Here is an 18,865-nt window from a genome sequence, read left to right on the forward strand (position 1 = left end):
GATACCACATTTTCTTAATCCATTCATCAGTGGTGGGGCATCTTGGGTGTTTCCATGACTTGGCTATTGTGAATAGTGCTGCAATAAACATGGGTGTGCAGGTGCCTCTGGAGGAACCTGTGTTACTCCAGAGCTCCTTTGTCAAAGACAAGTTTGTTATAGTTGTGTGGCTTCATATCTGGGTCCTCTACTCTGTTCCACTGGTCTTCATGTCTGTTTTTGTGCCAGTACCATGCTGTTTTTATTGTTATTGCTTTGTAATATAGTTTGAAGTCATGTATTGTGATACCTCCAGCATTGTTCTTTTGACTGAGTATTGCCTTGGCTATTCATTGCCTCTTGTGTTTCCATATTAATTTCATGGTAGATTTTTCAATCTCTTTAATGAATGTCATTGGAATTTTGATGGGAATTGCATTAAACATGCAGATTACTTTTGAGAGTATAGACATTTTTGCTATGTTGATTCTACCAATCCATGAGCATGGGAGATCTCTCCACTTTCTATAGTCTTCCTCAGTCTCTTTCTTCAGAAGTGTATAGTTTTCCTTGTAGAGGTCATTCACATCTTTTGTTAGGTTTACACCTAGGTATTTGGTTTTTTTTTTTTTGAGGCTATTGTAAATGGAATTGCTTTCATACATTCTTTTTCAGTTTGCTCATTGTTAGTTTATGGAAATGCTAATGATTTTTCTATGTTGATTTTGTATCCTGCTACCTTGCTATAGCTATTGATGATGTCTAGAAGCTTCTGAGTAGAGTTTTTTGGGTCTTTAAGGTATAGGATCATGTCATCTGCAAATAGGGATATTTTGACAGTTTCTTTACCTATTTGTATTCCTTTTATTCCTTCTTCTTGCCTAATTGCTCTGGCTAGGAATTCCAGTACTATGTTGAATAGGAGTGGAGATAGTGGGCATCTTTTTCTGGTTCCTGATTTTAGAGGGAATGGTTTCAGGTTTTCTCTGTTAAGTGTAATGCTGGCTCTAGGTTTTTCATATATAGCTTTTATAATGTTGAGGTAATTTCCTTCTATTCCTAGCTTTCTTAGAGCTTTTATCATGAAATGGTGTTGGATCTTATCAAAGGCTTTTTCTGCATCTATTGAGATGATCAAGTGGTTTTTGTCTTTGTTTCTTTTAATGTGGTTTATTACGTTTATTGATTTTCATATGTTGAACCACCCCTGCATCCCTGGGATGAAGCCTACTTGGTCATGGTGAATAATCTTTTTGATGTGTTGCTGAATTCGGTTTGCCATTATTTTGTTGAGGATTTTTGCATCAATGTTCATTAAGGAGATTGGCCTATAGTTCTCCTTTTTGGAGGTGTCTTTGCCTGATTTTGGGATAAGTGTAATACTGGCTTCATAAAGTGTGATTGGCAGTTTTCCTTCCCTTTCTATTTCATGGAACAGTTTAAGGAGGGTTGGTATCAGTTCTTCTTTAAAGGTCTGATAGAATTCAGCAGAGAATCCATCAGGTCCTGGACGTTTCTTTTTTGGGAGACTCTTGATTGCTGCTTCAATTTCATTTTGTGTTATAGATCTATTCAGGTGATTAATTTCCTCTTGGTTCAGTTTTGGATGATCATATGTATCTAGAAATCTGTCCATTTCTTTAAGATTTTCAAATTTATTTGAATATAGGTTCTTGAAGTAGTCTCTGATGATTACCTGGACTTCCATGGTGTTTGTTGTTATCTCCCCTTTTGCATTCCTGATTCTACTAATTTGAGTTTTTTCTCTCCTGATTTTAGTCAGGTTTGCCAGGGGTCTATTGATCTTGTTTATTTTTTCAAAGAACCAACTTTTTGTTTCATTAATTCTTCATATACTTTTTTTGGTTTCTATTTTGTTGATTTCAGCTCTTATTTTTATTATTTTTCTCTTTCTATTTGTTTTGGGATTTGCTTGTTCTTGTTTTTCTAGGAGTTTGAGATGTATCATTAGGTCATTGATTTGGGATCTTTCAGTCTTTTTAGTATATGCACTCATGGCTATAAACTTTCCTCTCAAGACTACCTTTGCTGTTTCCCATAGGTTCCGGTATGTTTTGTTTTCATTTTCATTGACTTCCAGGAACTTTTTAATTTCTCTTTTATTTCATCAATGATCCATTGTTCATTAAGTAATGAGTTATTTAGTTCCAGTTGTTTGCATGTATTTTGTCTTTACTTTTGTTGTTGAGTTCTACTTTTACTGCATTGTGATCAGATAGTATGCACAGCATAATTTCTATTTTCTTGTATTTGCTGAGGCTTGCTTTGTGCCCTAGGATATTATCTGTTTTGGAGAAGGTTCCATGGGCTGCTGAGAAGAATGTATATTGTGTAGATGTTGGATGAAATGTTCTGTAGACATCAACTAGGTCCATTTGATCTATTGTATATTTTAGATCTTGGATTTCTTTATTGATTTTTTGTTTGGATGACCTATATTGATGATAATGGGGTGTTAAAGTCTCCCACAACCACTGTGTTGGCATTTATATATGCTTTTAGGTCTTTCAGGGTATGTTTGATGAAATTGGGTGCATTGACATTGGGTGCATACAGGTTGATGGTTATTATTTCCTTTTGGTCTATTTCCCTTTTTATTAGTATGGAATGTCCTTCTTTATCTCATTTGATCAATGTAAGTTTGAAGTCTACTTTGTCAGAGATAAGTATTGCTACTCCTGCCTGTTTTTGGGGGCCATTGGCTTGGTAAATCTTCTTCCAGCCTTTCATCCTAAGCCTATGCTTATTTCTGTCGGTCAGATGGGTCTCCTGTAAGCAACAAATTGTTGGATCTTCCTTTTTAATTCATTTCATCAAGCGGTGCCTTTTGATGGGTGAATTAAGTCCGTTAACATTAAGCGTTAGTACTGATAGGTATGTGGTGATTCCTGTCATTTAGTTGTCTTAGTTGTTTGAAGGTTTGATTGTGTGTACCTTAATTGAGGTTACTCTACTGTCTTGCTTTTTCTTTTCCTGTGGTTTGGTGCTGCCTGCCTTTTCATGGTTAAGTTGGGTTTCACTTTCTGTGTGCAGAATCACTTGAAGAATCTTTTGTAGTGGTGGCTTTGTGGTCACATATTGTTTTAGTTTCTGCTTATCATGGAAGACTTTTATTGCTCCATCTATTTTGAATGATAGTTTTGCTGGGTAGAGTATCCTGAGGTTGAAGTTATTTTCATTCAGTGCCCGGAAGATCTCACTTCACACTCTTCTTGCTTTTAATGTTTCTGTTGAGAAGTCTGCTGTGATTTTGATGGGTTTACCTTTGTATGTTACTTGTTTTTTCTCTCTTACAGCCTTCAATATTCTTTCCCTTATTTCTGAACTTGTTGTTTTAATGATGATATGTCATGGGGTAGTTCTATTTTGATCTGGTCCGTTTGGTGTCCTGGAGGCCTCTTGCATCTGTATAGGAATATCTTTCTCTGTATTTGGGAAATTTTCTGTTATTATTTTGTTGAATATATTACGCATTCCCTCGGTTGTACCTCTTCTCCTTCTTCGATGCCCATTGTTCTCATTTTTGTATTTTGATGGAGTCAGTGAGTTCTTGCATTTTCTTTTCACAGGTCTTGAGTTGTTTAATTAATAGTTCTTTGGTTTTTCCTTTAATTACCATTTCATCTTCATGTTCTGAGATTCTGTCTTCTGTTTGTTCTATTTTGCTGGATTGACCTTCTGTTTTGTTTTGCCGTTCTGTTTCATTCTTTTTACTGAGGTTTTCCATATCCTGGGTGGTTTCCTCTTTAATGTTGTCTATTTTTGTCCTGAGTTCATTTATCTGTTTATTCATCGTGTTCTCTGTTTCACTTTGGTGTTTATACAGTGCTTCTATGGTTTTCTTTATTTCTTCTTTGGTTTTTCAAATTCTCTATTTTTGTTGTCTTGGAATTTCTTGAGTGTCTCCTGTACATTTTGGTTGACCCTATCCAATATCATCTCTATAAAATTCTCATTGAGTACCTGTAGTATGTCTTCTTTTAAATTATTCTTGTGGGCTTCATTGGGTCCTTTGGCATACTCAGAGTCTGGATCTGAGTATCTGTTTTCTTCATTCCCCTCTGGTTCCTGTACTAATTTTTTGATGTGGGGAAACTGGTTTCCCTTCTTTTTCTGTCTTCTCATAATTGTCTTTGGTGTTGTTACTGTCCCTGTACTGTGTGCAATTACATATTTTCTAGCTTGTAATAATAACAATTGTAATATTTAGAATGGAAGGGTGAGCGGAGATGGAAAGCAAGAAGTTAAAGAAAAGGGATAAACAAATAAACAGACAAGAAGGAGAAAACAGAACAAGAAATCAGACAAAAAAGTTTCAAAGGTATAAACAGTGAGCATTAGTGTACTAATCGACAGTAAGCTGAACAGGCATTAGAGAGACAGAGAGAGGATTGAAAATAAAATATAAAAAAAAAAGATAAGAGTAAAAATAAAAAATAAGTAAATGAAAGAAATATATATATAAATAAAATAAAATAAAATAAAATGAAAAATAGAAAATTAAAAAAAAAACCAAAAAACCAAAAAACTTCCAAGTTAAAATGCAATGAAGTTTCAGTCTTAATAACTTGGGTGTCTGTCTCAGTCTCCAATCCTGGAGATGGTGCCTCAGATGTTGTTCTGTAGTTGTCTCATCAAAGGGGACACATTCCAGAAGAGACAGAGTGGGAACTCTGTCCCTTTAAGACAGTCTTGGTGGTTAGCTGCTGCAAGGAGGTGGTAAGAGTGTGCAACCAGCTTTTTTTTGCTGGGTATGCTCATAAATCTGATGTCAGAGCAGTTCCAAAGATGGTTGGGGAGTTCTTGAAACACTGTGGGAGACAGGTCCAGGTTAACTGTTGTTGACCCTCTGGTTGGGGTATCCTCCCATTGGCAAGCAAAGATGGGTTGTCTCACAGGTGCCAACTGGACACAGAACAATACATCTTTTGAGTCCAAGCAAAAGGAGCAGGTTGTCTCTGCTGGTATCAGGGCCAGCAAACTGTATGGGTTAGGAACCACAGGGTGCAGAGCCACTGTTGTTTGACTGACTGCCTGGAGATCCTGCACTGGACAGTAATCATCAGTGTCTGGCTTCTGAACTGGCAACAAAGGAATGTTCCAGGTAGATTGACAAGGTCTCAGGATTTCATATTTTAAAGTCTCTGGAGGTGATGAGATATCTCTTTGATCACCTGACTGACAAAACCAGGCCCATTGTCTGACCCAAGACTGTCAGGTACCCCGAACCAGGAAATGATTTCCTTGGCTAGTGTTTTTAATACCTCTGCAGGCTTTTCATGTGGGTGGGGTATACTTTCACCAAGCCTGTAAAACTGCAGACCACACCAGAAGGTACTGATAAGTTTTGCTTGGTTGGATCTCAGAGAAGTCCATTTTCAGGTGTTGGAATGGGTAGACTCCTTTTTTCTGGATGAGTATCAGGGGCTTGGGCCCCTGTCCTGGGTTGTATTGGGTGCAGTGCAGGCAAGCCTTACTGGGAAACTGAGTTAGTGTCGTCAATTGAGGAATGATCAGATATTTTTGTAACAGTTCTTGTAGAGAGGTTTTACCCAAATGGGAGATGTCATGTCATCACTCCTGTCTTTTTCAGCATTGAGGCCATTGGACTCAGTTTTAAGGTGCTCCTTCTCCAGCCCCTCCTCCTTGGCTTTGTCTGTCATAGTGACCAGGGCCAAGAAATCTTGGGGACTGTCTCCTTTATCTGGGTTGTCTTGGGTAGCCCACTTCTTAATGAGCTCCTTGGTGGCAGCCTGGAGCATGGCATACAGAGACCTCTGGTCTTTGTCCACAGTTAGGTCCTCTGCCTGAATCTCCTCTATCATGATACCCAAGCCGTCATCCGAAGAGTCCCCAGACTTGCTCATCATAGGCTGCCCTCTGTGGCCCCTCTTTTTGTATTTTTGGGTCACCCTATGGTCTCTGACTCTGTGCCTGCCTTCCCAATGGCCCCAGGGAGCTTTACCAGGGATGCCAGCCTTTCTGGCCTCCTGTCTTGGCCCCTGGGCATGGCTTTTTGTGTTTTTAAAGGCCTGGCTGGGCCTTTTATTTAGCAGAAGTTTTCTCGGCTGCTTCAGGACCTGTGTGTCCTGTGTTTTGGTCTCACACAGAACTCTCCATACCCCATCCTTGCCCAGTGTCTCCCTGGAGATGGCCTCCAGATCTACATCCTACACAAAGTCCACCAGGGTGGCCTTGGCCTTTTCTTGGCTCATGGCACTTACTGCCAGAAGCCTGAATTGACCCAGGGACAGCAAGGTCGGCTGTAGGATGGCTTCAATGTCCACAAGTTTTAGGTCCTCTGGGATTCTGGTGACCAGCAGGGCCCTGTGTTCATTTACCTCCAGTCCTCTGTACCAATTCTGTGAAAGACTAATGGCCATTTTGCTGTTCATGGGATGCCGATCTGGACTGCAGCTCATGTATTGTGCCAGTAGCACTCTGGAAGGCTAGCCTCTGGTTAGAGGTCAAGTTCAAGTGACTGAAGCAAGGCTTGGGGATCTGGCTGCCTATTGGCCAGATGGACACAGCAGCCTTCCCCCTTCTAGGTACCCTCCCAATGATCTGTCTGCAGTCTAAGGATCTGTAAAGGCCTTACATGTCTGCTCTCCCATCAGGCCAGGCTGTTCCCTTCTTTTGTTTTGGAGTCCTGATCTATTTAATAATTATCAATGTAGTTTTGTCAGATGTTTGCTTTAAGACAACTGTGTTTTTAATTTTATGAAAACCAGTGAGACCAGGGTAGTGTTGTAATGACAACACAGCATCACCTAACAACAACAACCTAGAAAGGCAGAACAAAGAGCCCAGACATCTTAAAAATACCAAGCTGAAAGGTGTTGGATAACTTAGAATGATCATCCAGGAGCCCTGTAAAACCATCAATGGCACGTGTGACACAGACTTTTGGCACTGACTTGTACCTGGGCTTGTCAGTGAACCATAGTGACATGGGGAGGAGCAAAAGCCAATACACCACCTTCAGGCTTTTCTTTAGGTCCATCATATGAATCTGCTCCACTATCAGGAGCATAGTCCATTTGTCAGAGGTGCAGTGAGCAGCAGCTTTGCCACATCTGTCATCTCCTCCTCCCCCTCACTGTTTTCCTGCCTTTGCTTCTGTTCCCTCCCCTTTTTTCAGCTGTGGGTCAGCAGCCTCTAGCTCACTAAGCAGAGGCAGTGCACTGGGCTGGAAGAGCTCAGCAGGGAAGGTGTCCAGGCAGTTGCTGGTCAGGTTGAGGCTCTGCAGGCATGGGGCACAGTGTGCCAGGTTGGCGGGCAGCTCTTGTAGCTGGTTTTCACTGAGATTGAGGCTTTGTAGCTGTGGGAAGTCAGGGCCTGGGTCCTCTCCCAGAGTCAGTGCTCCACTCACTATATTGCCCGATAGATTGAGGACACGCAGCACAGGCAGTGGCCCTAACTTAGGGCTCAGACCTGGTCTTAATGCATTGTGCTGCAGCATGAGGCTGTGCAACTGTGGAGAAAGTCTCAAGTGGCAGCCCTGGAGCCTGATGGAGGGGGCATAGCGCTGCTGTACTTTTTACTTGTTAGCTTCTCAGAATTTGGTAACCTTTTTAATGGTTTATCCCTTCTTTTGGGGTCATTGGAGGCAAAGGGGGGTATGATGAGGGAACTGCTGGATGACATGGGTAGAGGTCCAGGCCCAGTGTTTTTTCCTTTTTATTGGAGTCCCTTGTATTGGACTCAGATCTCAGGGAGGCCAGAGTGGCCTGGTGCGGGCGATAATAGCCAAGTCTAGAGTGCCCTCTGCTGGCCATCCTGTGTTAAAGGAGGGCCATTCCAATTTACAGAATCTTCAAAGCTTGGCAGGTTTCATTTTAATCACATAGTCACCAGAAAAGCCTTCCCTAAAGTTAGCAAGCATACTCTGGAGTACTGTTGGGCACTTTGACTCAGAGGAGCCCATTTGTACTAAAAGAGAGAATTTAATTCCAGATTGTATTTATGGCAGAATGAAACACACAAAGGTCATTTTTAATTACCCAAATTTTAACATTTTTGCCGCAGGCTGTGCCCCCCCTCCCCCATTTTTTCCCCTCTGGTCTGAGCCAGAGTGTTAACACCTGAGTGCCTGCATCCTAGTGAGACCTGATTGAAATATGTTTGAAACACTGTTTTCTTAAAAACTAGCAGTAGAACAGAGTAATAATTTTTACATTGTCTCTATATTAAGAACTGTTTTAAAGATGGTTACATATTCATGTGTAAAAAGTCCAAGCAGTTTATAACTGTTGTTTAAAACAAATATCCTGACTTTTTTGTTACCTTGAGTATCACATTAACCTTATAGCAGCATTTTAAGAACCATTTTGAAGATGTTTACATACACATACACACAGTGAGCACACCATTAGATGGATGCATAATCTGACCAGCCATTAGCAAGGGAAACATAAGCATCTCATGACTGTCTCAATAACAGACCAAGCTTACTACATCAACATTTTGGAACAGTTTTTTACCAGCAGCAGTCAAAGTTGTTCTTTTTCTTTTTACCCCTTTTTTTGTATTCATAACCCTTTTGTAATATTCCTTTTCTTTAAGTCAGACCAGATCTTACGTATCAGTACAAGTCCATCCTTCATGTGTTAATTTTGTAAGAGCTCAATTAATGCTGAGCCTCAGTCCTCCTTCAGGATGCCCATTTTATATGTGCCTGATAATTGCCGATGTTGCAAGACAGACAAAGGAGAGGGTGCCTCTCAGTGAGGCCACAGAGATGCTCCCCTGGCCACAACCCCAGACAATGAGGCCAGGTGTGATTTAGCCAGAGTTGGATACTTATGATTGGACACTAGTCCAATCCCACCATAAACCATATGCTAATCACCATGACTCAGATTGAGCCCACTCAGACTCCATAGCCTTCAGGGGACCTTAAGGGTACCCAGCTGTGGAGCCACAAATTTGAGCTTGAAACGCCAGAGTCAAGTCGCTCACTCACACACCATTCACTCAGAGTTTAAAACAACCAGTCCCTATTTATTTCTCCTTAATCCTGGCTAGCCTTAAACCTAGTTGGCTGAAAGCTGGAATCACATCGGCCACCAAACCAGTTGGCCAGAATCACATTGGCCCCAGATGACCAGAATAACATTGGTTCCTGATTGGTATCATATTGGTCCCAAAGGAAGGGGACCAGTCACCCTGGAATCATGTCAGGGCTCAGCTGGTCCCCTGCAGGAATCAATTAGCACCGGCTCCTACACTGACTACCCCGGGGGTTACTACCTGGTCCAGACATCTGTTGCAGGTCTCCGTTTCACTCCACCAGTCTGACGGCCTGGTCCTTGGGTCCGTAGCCTCCTTCAGTCATCTGGAAGGAGACCCCAGAATCACATTAGGGGTGCATACTTCCTGGTTCCAGGAACCTCTACAGGCTACAGGGCTGGGGAGCAGGGACCCGCTGCCCAATGGGGCGTGGCAGTCTAATCTCAATGGGGCCTCCAAAATGTTGCAGAAAATGTTACAGACAGTATGACTGACCCTTGAGAATAAGACTCAAACCCAGGTGGCTGGAGGAAAGGAAGGTTTATTATGCTAGTGGGCCAGCACCTGGATATCTCCAAAATGGCGCAGGCTCCGAGCTCAGGGTGGTTGAGGTTTTTATACTGAGAAAAGCAGCAGCAAGAAAGCAGGGAGTGCAGAAGCAGACTTGGCAGTTAGCTGTTCAAGGTTATATCATGTCAGCACAGCTGTGGATGAAGGCCATCTGCAGTTTTCAGCAAGATAGCTGGACATAGGGGCCCCAGCTAAGGGAAAGGGCTTTAATCATCTTGGATCCTTTTCCCTGGCTTTGATCTTTCTTTAGGTAGAAGTAGAATCACCATCTACTTCATCTATTACAAGGAAAGATCTATGGACATTTGTGGATATATACAGTCATTTTCTATGAAGCATTTTCTAGATATGTTAGATATAAAATATCAAAATTAATGGAATCTATCCTATAGATAGATTTGGTTATTAAAATAAATGCTCCAAAATACTATGCGCCCCCCCCCAAAAAAAAAAACTTGTTCAAAAATGAGCAAAATGACTGGTGGAATGGCTCTAGTAGAGGAGCAGCTGCCTAACAAGTGTGAAGCCTTGAGTTCAATATCTGGTATCAGAAAAGAAAAAAAAAAAAAAAAGAAAAGAAAAGAAAGAAAGGAAGAACTTAAATGGATAGTTGTATGCCAGTGCTCAGAGCAGCTTTATTCACAACAGCCAAAAGGTAGAAACAGCCCAAGTGTTCAACAGATGAATGAATAAACAAAATGTTGTATATACACATGATAGAATATTAGGAATGAAATGGATATATGCTGCAACATGTGTGACCTTGAAAACATTACACTAAATCAAATAACCTAGACAGTGTAAGACAAATATTGTATGATTTCACTTATATGTGAAACTAGAATAGGCAAATTCACAGAGACAGTAGAGGTCACAGATCTGGGAAAGAAGGCATGTGGGTTTATTTAATAAATACAGAGTTTCATTATAGAATGATGAAAAAGTTCTGGAAATAAATAGTAGTGACTATTCCACAATAATGTGAATGCATTTAATGTCACTGAATTGTACATTTAAAAGTGATTAAATTGGCAAATGTTACGTAGATTTTACCACAATTCAAAAAAAGTTCACATCTACATACATTCTAAAGTTCTTGGGCTATATGTATGTGTAATGCTATTAAAATGTTTGATAACTACGTCTGAGAAGCAGTTCAGCCCAGAAATGTGATACTATTATAGTATGATAATTAAGAAAAGAGTTTGGAGCATATTTCTTTCTCTGGTAAGAAGTGATTTTTTTTAATCCAAAAAATACAGAAGAAAAATATCAGAACTTTTTGATAGGTATGTTGTTAATAAATAGCCTCTGAATGAGGGTTAGCAAAAGACACATGTTTGTGGCATGCACTTTACCACACACCAGACTAAAGTGCTTTCAACTGACAGTATTTGGTGGCTTTTTTGCACATTTAAAAACTTAACTGTAAACATGAGTTAAATAATGTATTGTAAATAATGCAAGGTACTTCTCTTTCCAGTGAAGAGCAAGTTTTACCTGCTGTCTGAAACAAGTAAGAACCTAGACAATACCTCAAGACACCTGACATGAGGCAACAAAGGGCAGTGATGAAGGAGAGACAAAGAGCAAATGAAGTGAGCTTTGTGGTTGCTCCCATTCCAAGAAGCTAGGGAAAATGTGGAATAGATTAAATGGGAGATTTGGAAGGAAATTTTAAATCCTAGATTGAAATGTTTTTTTTTTTTTTTCATTTTTCTTTTATTATTCATATGTGCATACAAGGCTTGGTTCATTTCTCCCCCCTGCCCCCACCCCCTCCCTTACCACCCACTCCACCCCCTCCCGCTCCCCCCCTCAATACCCAGCAGAAACTATTTTGCCCTTATCTCTAATTTTGTTGTAGAGAGAGTATAAGCAATAATAGGAAGGAACAAGGGGTTTTGCTGGTTGAGATAAGGATAGCTATACAGGGCATTGACTCACATTGATTTCCTGTGTGTGGGTGTTACCTTCTAGGTTAATTCTTTTTGATCTAACCTTTTCTCTAGTTCCTGGTCCCCTTTTCCTATTGGCCTCAGTTGCTTTAAGGTATCTGCTTTAGTTTCTCTGCGTTAAGGGCAACAAATGCTAGCTAGTTTTTTAGGTGTCTTACCTATCCTCACCCCTCCCTTGTGTGCTCTCGCTTTTATCATGTGCTCATAGTCCAATCCCCTTGTTGTGTTTGCCCTTGATCTAATGTCCACATATGAGGGAGAACATACGATTTTTGGTCTTTTGGGCCAGGCTAACCTCACTCAGAATGATGTTCTCCAATTCCATCCATTTACCAGCGAATGATAACATTTCGTTCTTCTTCATGGCTGCATAAAATTCCATTGTGTATAGATACCACATTTTCTTAATCCATTCGTCAGTGCTGGGACATCTTGGCTGTTTCCATAACTTGGCTATTGTGAATAGTGCCGCAATAAACATGGATGTGCAGGTGCCTCTGGAGTAACAGTCTTTTGGGTATATCCCCAAGAGTGGTATTGCTGGATCAAATGGTAGATCGATGTCCAGCTTTTTAAGTAGCCTCCAAATTTTTTTCCAGAGTGGTTGTACTAGTCTACATTCCCACCAACAGTGTAAAAGGGTTCCTTTTTCCCCGCATCCTCGCCAACACCTGTTGTTGGTGGTGTTGCTGATGATGGCTATTCTAACAGGGGTGAGGTGGAATCTTAGTGTGGTCTAGATTGAAATGTTAAAGATGAAAATTCCAACACTGAAATGAAAACATACAGGATAATATAAAAGGCAAGCTAAATGTTTCAGACTAGTGAACATGAAAACACAGCAATAGAAACTATCCAAAAAGAATACAAAAAAGAAAAATCCTTAAAACACACACACACACACACACACACACACACACACACACACACACACATATACACACAAAACCAGCCAGGTGCCATTGGCTCATGCCTGTAATCCTAGCTACTGAGGAGGATCATGATTCAAAGTCAGCCTGGGCAAATAATTTGCAAAAAAAACCCTTCACAAAAAAGGGCTGGTGGAGTGGTTCAAGGTGTAGGCCCTGAGTTCAAGTCCCAGTACTACAAAAAAAAATTAAGCCAGGTGTGGTGGTGCACATCTATACTTGGGAGACTGAGGCAAGAGGATCACTGGGGTTTATTTTTGTTTGTACATTAATTTATTTTTGGTGGGACTAGGGTTTAAACATAGAGCTTCATGCTTGCAAAGCAGGTACTCTACTGCTTGAGCCACACCTCCAGTCCATTCTGCTCTGGAGTTTTAGACCAGCCTGGGCAACATAGTGAGACCTTGTCTCAGAAAACAAAACAAAACAAAAACGTAACAGAGCAGAACAATAGTAGTGAGCTGTTGGATTTCAAGTGGCCTAATATATGTTAATTTAAGTCTCCAAAGGAGGAGGGAGAAAATGGCCAATTTTCAAATTTGTTTAAAACTATAAAACCAACCAAATTGTAAGCATAAAGAATATCGCTGTTTGTCATCAGGTCTTAGCTGAATTGTCACCACCTCAGAGAAACCTTCCTTTACCACTGAACCTTATGCATCCTTATGTAATCATCTTGTTTTTTAATTTTATGGTTACCTCTTTATTTTATTTTTTTCATATTATTGTTGTACTAGGAGAACATTGTGACATTTACAAAAGTGCTTACAATATATCTTAGTTAAATTCACCCCCCTCTGCCACTCTTCTTTATTCCTCCCTCCCCCATTTTTAGAATAGCTTCAACATGTCTCATTTTTCCATTTTCATACATGAGTACATGTATGAAATATATTTTTTCAACATATTCACCCTTGTACACCCTTTCCATAATCCTCCCCCCTCTCACTGGTACCAACCCTCAGGCAGGACCTGTTTTACCTTTTTTTTTTTAATCATTGTTTAATTTTCTATTGTGTATCCTTACCTAGAGCCCAGTGTAAGCTCTATAAAGTCAAGGATCTTCTCTGTATTTTTCACCACTGTGTTCCTAGAGACTAGCAGAGTAAGTGCTCAATTCACATTTCATAACCTAATGAATGAATGACCTCATCCATCCTAACTTTTAGAAATAAACTCTTATTTCCAAAACTCTTCTCAAATTATCAAATCACTCTTTTTATACTCTTTTTTGTTTTCAAATTAATACATCATTATACAACAAGAAAAAATTTAAATCCCAAATTAAAACATCAAGGCATTTTTTTAGCACTAATTCTTTTTGCTTAACAGTAAAGTCATCATAGCACTGCTTGAGGAATGACCTATAAGAAAACAGTCCTTCTACTCCAGATTGACTCCAGGTAAGGTTACATATTCTCAGTTTTCCAGTAGAGCTTTGTTTTCATCCTAGCAGTGGCTTACTGAATAAATACTATTGATAAATGCTTTATACACATTATCTATTTGACCTAGGATGACTTTACGAAGGTGGAAACCCAGTCTAGGAAAGAGAAGTAGTATACGTAATCACATAGCTAGTAAGGAGGAGCTCAAACTTTGCATTGACCTGCAAAGTTAAAAAAAAAATTTATTATTGTTGTACTGGGGATATCTTGTGACATGAAATTTCTTATAATTTATCATATTTGAATTCACCCTTTCCATCATTCTCCTTCATCACTCCCTTTCCCCATTCCTGGCATAGTTTCAACAGGTCTCATTTTTCCATTTACATACATGTATGCAGAATATTTCCACCATATTTACCTTCTTACACCCTCTCCTTATATCTTCCCTTCAACACTGGTCCCCACCTCCCAGACAGGATTTGTTTTGCCTTCCTGTTCTCTGTTTTTATAAAAAAAAAAAAGGCATTTTTGTTTGCTTAAGATAGCTGTACAGGGCGTTTTGTTATGACATTCCCATGTATATATGTATTACAACTCAAATTGGTTCATCCCCTCTATTTTTCTCTTTTCTGCTTTAGTCCTCTTCTTATGGTGATTTCAGCAGGTTTTAAAATTCTATATTCATTCTTGTATAGGAAGTACATCAACCATATTCACTTTCTTAATTTCCTTCTTTCACCTTTCCTCTCTTGTATGTGACCTCCCCTTAGCATAACTGGTTTTTCATAATATTTCTTGTATTTGTATTCAGTCTATATTTCACATATGAGAGAAAACATGCAGCCTTTGGATTTCTGAGCCTGGCTAACTTCACATAAGTTGATGCTTTCCAGTTCCATCCATTTTCCTGTAAATGGCAAAATTTATTCAAAGAATGCCTTTCATGGATTCATCAGTAGGTGGGACAACCTGATCTTAGGAAAGAATCACTGAGCTTGAAAGACTGTCAATAAAAACTCAAACAAAACAGAATCAAATACTCAAGAACTGAGAAACATTTCATAAATTTTACATAACATGTTTAGCAAATGTGTATAACTAGAATACCAGGAGAAGAGAAAATGGGGCCAAATATATATTTGAAGTAATAATGGCTTTGAATTTTCCAAAATTAGTGATAGGCACAAAAATACAGGAAGGCTGGAGAATGCCAAGCAGAATACCACAAAATTTACCCTGAGGCATATCACATTCAAAGTGCAAAAAGCCAAAGACAAAATCTTGAAAGAAGCCAGGGGAGAAAAATCCCATCTTATTCATAGAAGAACAATGATAAGAATTACAGTACACTTCCTGTCAGAAAATATGTAAGAAAGAAAAAGCAGAATGGAAAATGGTGGAGGGAATGAATTCAAGTATGATATATTTGGTATGTTGTACGAGCTTTTGTAAATGCCACAATGTACCTCCACCCAGCACAACAATAAACAAAAGGAAATACAGATACTATTTACCACACACAAAAAGAAATTTTAAACAAACAAATCAACCTACAATTACATATACAATGAAGTTATCCCTCAAAGTAAAAGGGACCAAAAAAAAAGGAATTTGCTGCCAGTAGACAAGGCTAGTGAGAAATGTTTTTGTTTTGTTTTGAAAGGGACTTGCTATGCAGTCCAAGATGGCCTTAAATTCACTATGCAGCCCAGGCTGGCCTCAAGGAAATGTTAAGTTCTTCAGAGGGAGGGAATATGACACAGATCAGAAACTTGAATACATAAAGACAGGAAAAGTTTTGGAGTTCTGAAAAAAGTGAAGTTAAAAGAAAGTGTTTTCTTATTCTTAATTAATCTAAGATATACTAAAGTAATAATATTAATACTGGGTGGTTAAAGCATATAGGTAAGTGACATGAATAAGAGCATTGTGTAAGGGTTGAGAAGAATTGGGAATACTGTTACAGTACAGGTTACAAGACACCTGTACTGTACATGAAATAGTATAGTACTATTTGAAAGTCGACCCAGATTACTTGTAAATGTATATTGCAAACTCTATGAAAACCACTAAAATTATTATTTTTTTAAAGACAGGATCTCAGTGTTACCTAGGCTGACCCTTTCCTTAGTCCTAGGTTCAAGTGATATTCCTGGCTTAGTCTCCTGAGTAGCTGGGCTTATAGGCATGCACCACCATACACCAAAATTTTTTTAAAAATTAAGTATAATTTATGAACTAAGAGAGAAAAGAAAACAGAATGAGATAAAGTACTCAATTAAAACCAGAGAAAGCAGGAATAGGAGAAGAAAAAGAATAAAAGATAAAATGCAATAGAGATTGCAAACATAGTAGACATTAACTACATCAATAATCATTTTAAATTTGAATAGTGTAAATACATCTGTTTCTCAGGTTAAACCCTAACTAACATAATGCTTAACAGATATTTCCATCAGATAAAGAAAGAGATAATTCTATAGAGAAATAATGGAATGAAATATTACAATATTTCAAATGCTTGTGTTCTTTGGCATCCTGGAAAGTTTGTGTTCTAGAAAATGTTCCACAGTAAGATTCAAATGAGAGAATGGGGTAGTACAAAAGAACTCTAATGGTAAATCACAAAACAAAAGTTGAAGTTCTGGAACTGAGTTCTGTAAATTATCAGTTGGAGATAAGTGAAATAGAGAATAGAAAAATAATAGAAAGAAGCAATGAAATCATAAGATGGTTCTTTGGAGAGATCAACAAAATTGACAAACATTTAGACATTTAGCTATGTGACTAGAGAGAGAGAGAAAGAGAGAAGATACAAATAACTAAAACAAGAACAAAAGTGTGGATGTTACTACTTACCATACAGAAATAAAAAGAACTGTAAGAAAATACTATGAATAATGATAAACAACCTATCAAATAACATAGATAAAATAGAGTAATTTCTAGAAACAAATACATAAAATTGACTCAAGAAGAAATAAAAAAATTTCAATAGATCTGTAATAAGTAAAGAGAATGAATCAGTAAACAAAAACTTCCCAATGAAGTCCAGGAATAGAGGATGTTACTGACAAATTCTACTAAATGTTTAAAGGAGAATTAACACCAACTTTCTAAAATTCTTTTTTTAAAAAGAGTAAACATGTCCTAACATATAGAGTTATATACATTTTTAATTTTGGATTGAAGTCTACCTTGTCAGATATGAGTACAGCTACTCCTGCTTACTTTTGGTTTCCACTTGCTTGGCATATCATTTTATATCCTTTCACTTTCAGTCTCTGTGTGCCTCTGCCAGCGAGGTGTGCTCCTTGCCAACAACAAAGTTAGATGTTTCTTTTAAATCTAACCAGTCAAACTAGCAAAAATGTATGTCTTTCTTATTATCTCTTATGTTTTCTCTTCAACAAAATTGGAGAAGAGAGTAGAACAGGTTCTGTCTGGAAGTGAGGGGTAGGAGGGGTGGGGGGAGAGTTGGCACAAACAATATATACAACACTTGTAAGTAAATGTAAAAATGATAAAAGGAGAAGAAAAAAGTAAATAAGTCCAACTAGTCTGTGTCTTTTATTTAGAGAGTTAGGACCATTTATATTTAGAATTATTATTAAGAAGTGACTCTTGATTCTTGTTTGTTTGTTTTTTTCTTAGTGATCTGAAAACTGTTTGTTCTTTTCTTTCTCCCTGTTCCTCTTAAGGCTTTTCTGGTTTACTGACTTGAGCATGCTTGATTCTTTCCTTCTCATTTGTTTATCTATTCCTGTCCTGAAATTTATTCTTTCCTGACTTCTCATGTTTATGATTATCTTTCTTCCTCATCTGTGTGTGGGATTCTTATAGGTATCTTCTGTAGTGTTGGCTTAGTGGTCATGAATTGTTTTATTTTGTGCTTATCTTGGAAGAGCTTTTATTTTGTCATCAATTTTAGAAGATAACTTTGCTGGATGTTGTAATCTTTGTTGACAGTAAACTTATTTTCAGACCTTAAAATATCTCATTTCAATTTAATTCTATGCTTTTCGGGCATCTAGTATTTCTGCTGAGAGGTCTGATATAATTCTGATGGATTTGCCTTTGTCAGTTGACATTTTTCTTTTGCAGCTTTCAGTATTTTCTATTTTGTAATCTTAGCATTTTGACTACAATGTGATGTGGAGGGGTTCTTTTCTGGTCATGTTTGAGTTTCTGTAGTCTTCCTGTATTTGGTTGTACATCTTTCCTGAGATTTGGGAGATTTTCTGTTATAATTTCCTTGCAAAGGATTTCTACTCCATTAGTTTTATTTCAGCTCCTTCTTCTACCTCATGGATTTTTAGGTTTGGTATCCTGATCATGTTCCAGAGTTCTTAAAAGTTGTGGTTGCACTTGTTTTTTCTATATTGCTGTTTGATTGTTAATATTTCCTCAACTTTTATCTTCAATTCCTGATATTCTTTCTTTTTTTTTCTATTAACACCTTTTATTCAGATAACTACACCAGTGAGAATCAAACTTGTCAAATTTTCCAAATGGCATTTTTTCTACATCAGAAGGTAGTCATGACTCAAGAAACAATTTGGATTATTCCTGCGTCCAAAATGTTTATCAAAGCCTGTACTTGTCACAGGATTTTGAAACGTATAGAAACTAAAAACTATTCCAATGAATGAACATACCAAAAGTCAATAATAAACAAGACATATTCCTTTGGGGAAATGGCTGTTTTTTTTTTCTAATCCAGTCTGTATATGCAAAGTAAGCAAGGAGATTCAGTCTTTTTTCTTCTTTAAAAATCCGTTACTCCTAAAATATCATTCTACAAAATTAGAAGTGAAGGACTAAAAGGCCAGGAGAGGGAAGGGGCAGACACCAGTAACACAAAAAGAAATAAAATTGTACAAACTTAAGCAGTTTATAATTGACTAGACTCATCATACTCCAAAATAACAAAGCTGGTTGAAGAAATTCACCATACTGCAGGAGCTGGGGTTTATATGCTACACGAAGATCAGAGATAAGCAAT

General features: G+C 38.3%; 1 protein-coding gene across 2 annotated transcripts in view; it reads right to left on the reverse strand.

The window, feature by feature from the left end:
• The window catches only part of Vps35 (VPS35 retromer complex component), a 123,706-nt gene extending 114,380 nt beyond the window's left edge, over positions 1-9,326 (reverse strand). Inside the window, exon 1 of one of the 2 annotated variants that reach the window (XM_074056066.1) lies at positions 9,253-9,326. Coding sequence is in view for 1 of the 2 variants with exons in the window: in XM_074056065.1 (XP_073912166.1) it covers positions 9,253-9,265 (13 nt within the window). In the remaining variant the exon portion in view is untranslated. The remainder of the gene's footprint in view (positions 1-9,252) is intronic. The other variant, XM_074056065.1, reaches the window with a different exon arrangement.
• Between the last annotated feature and the right edge of the window lie 9,539 nt (positions 9,327-18,865).

This window comes from Castor canadensis, chromosome 15 (genome assembly GCF_047511655.1).
Source record: "Castor canadensis chromosome 15, mCasCan1.hap1v2, whole genome shotgun sequence".
NCBI lineage: Eukaryota > Metazoa > Chordata > Mammalia > Rodentia > Castoridae > Castor > Castor canadensis.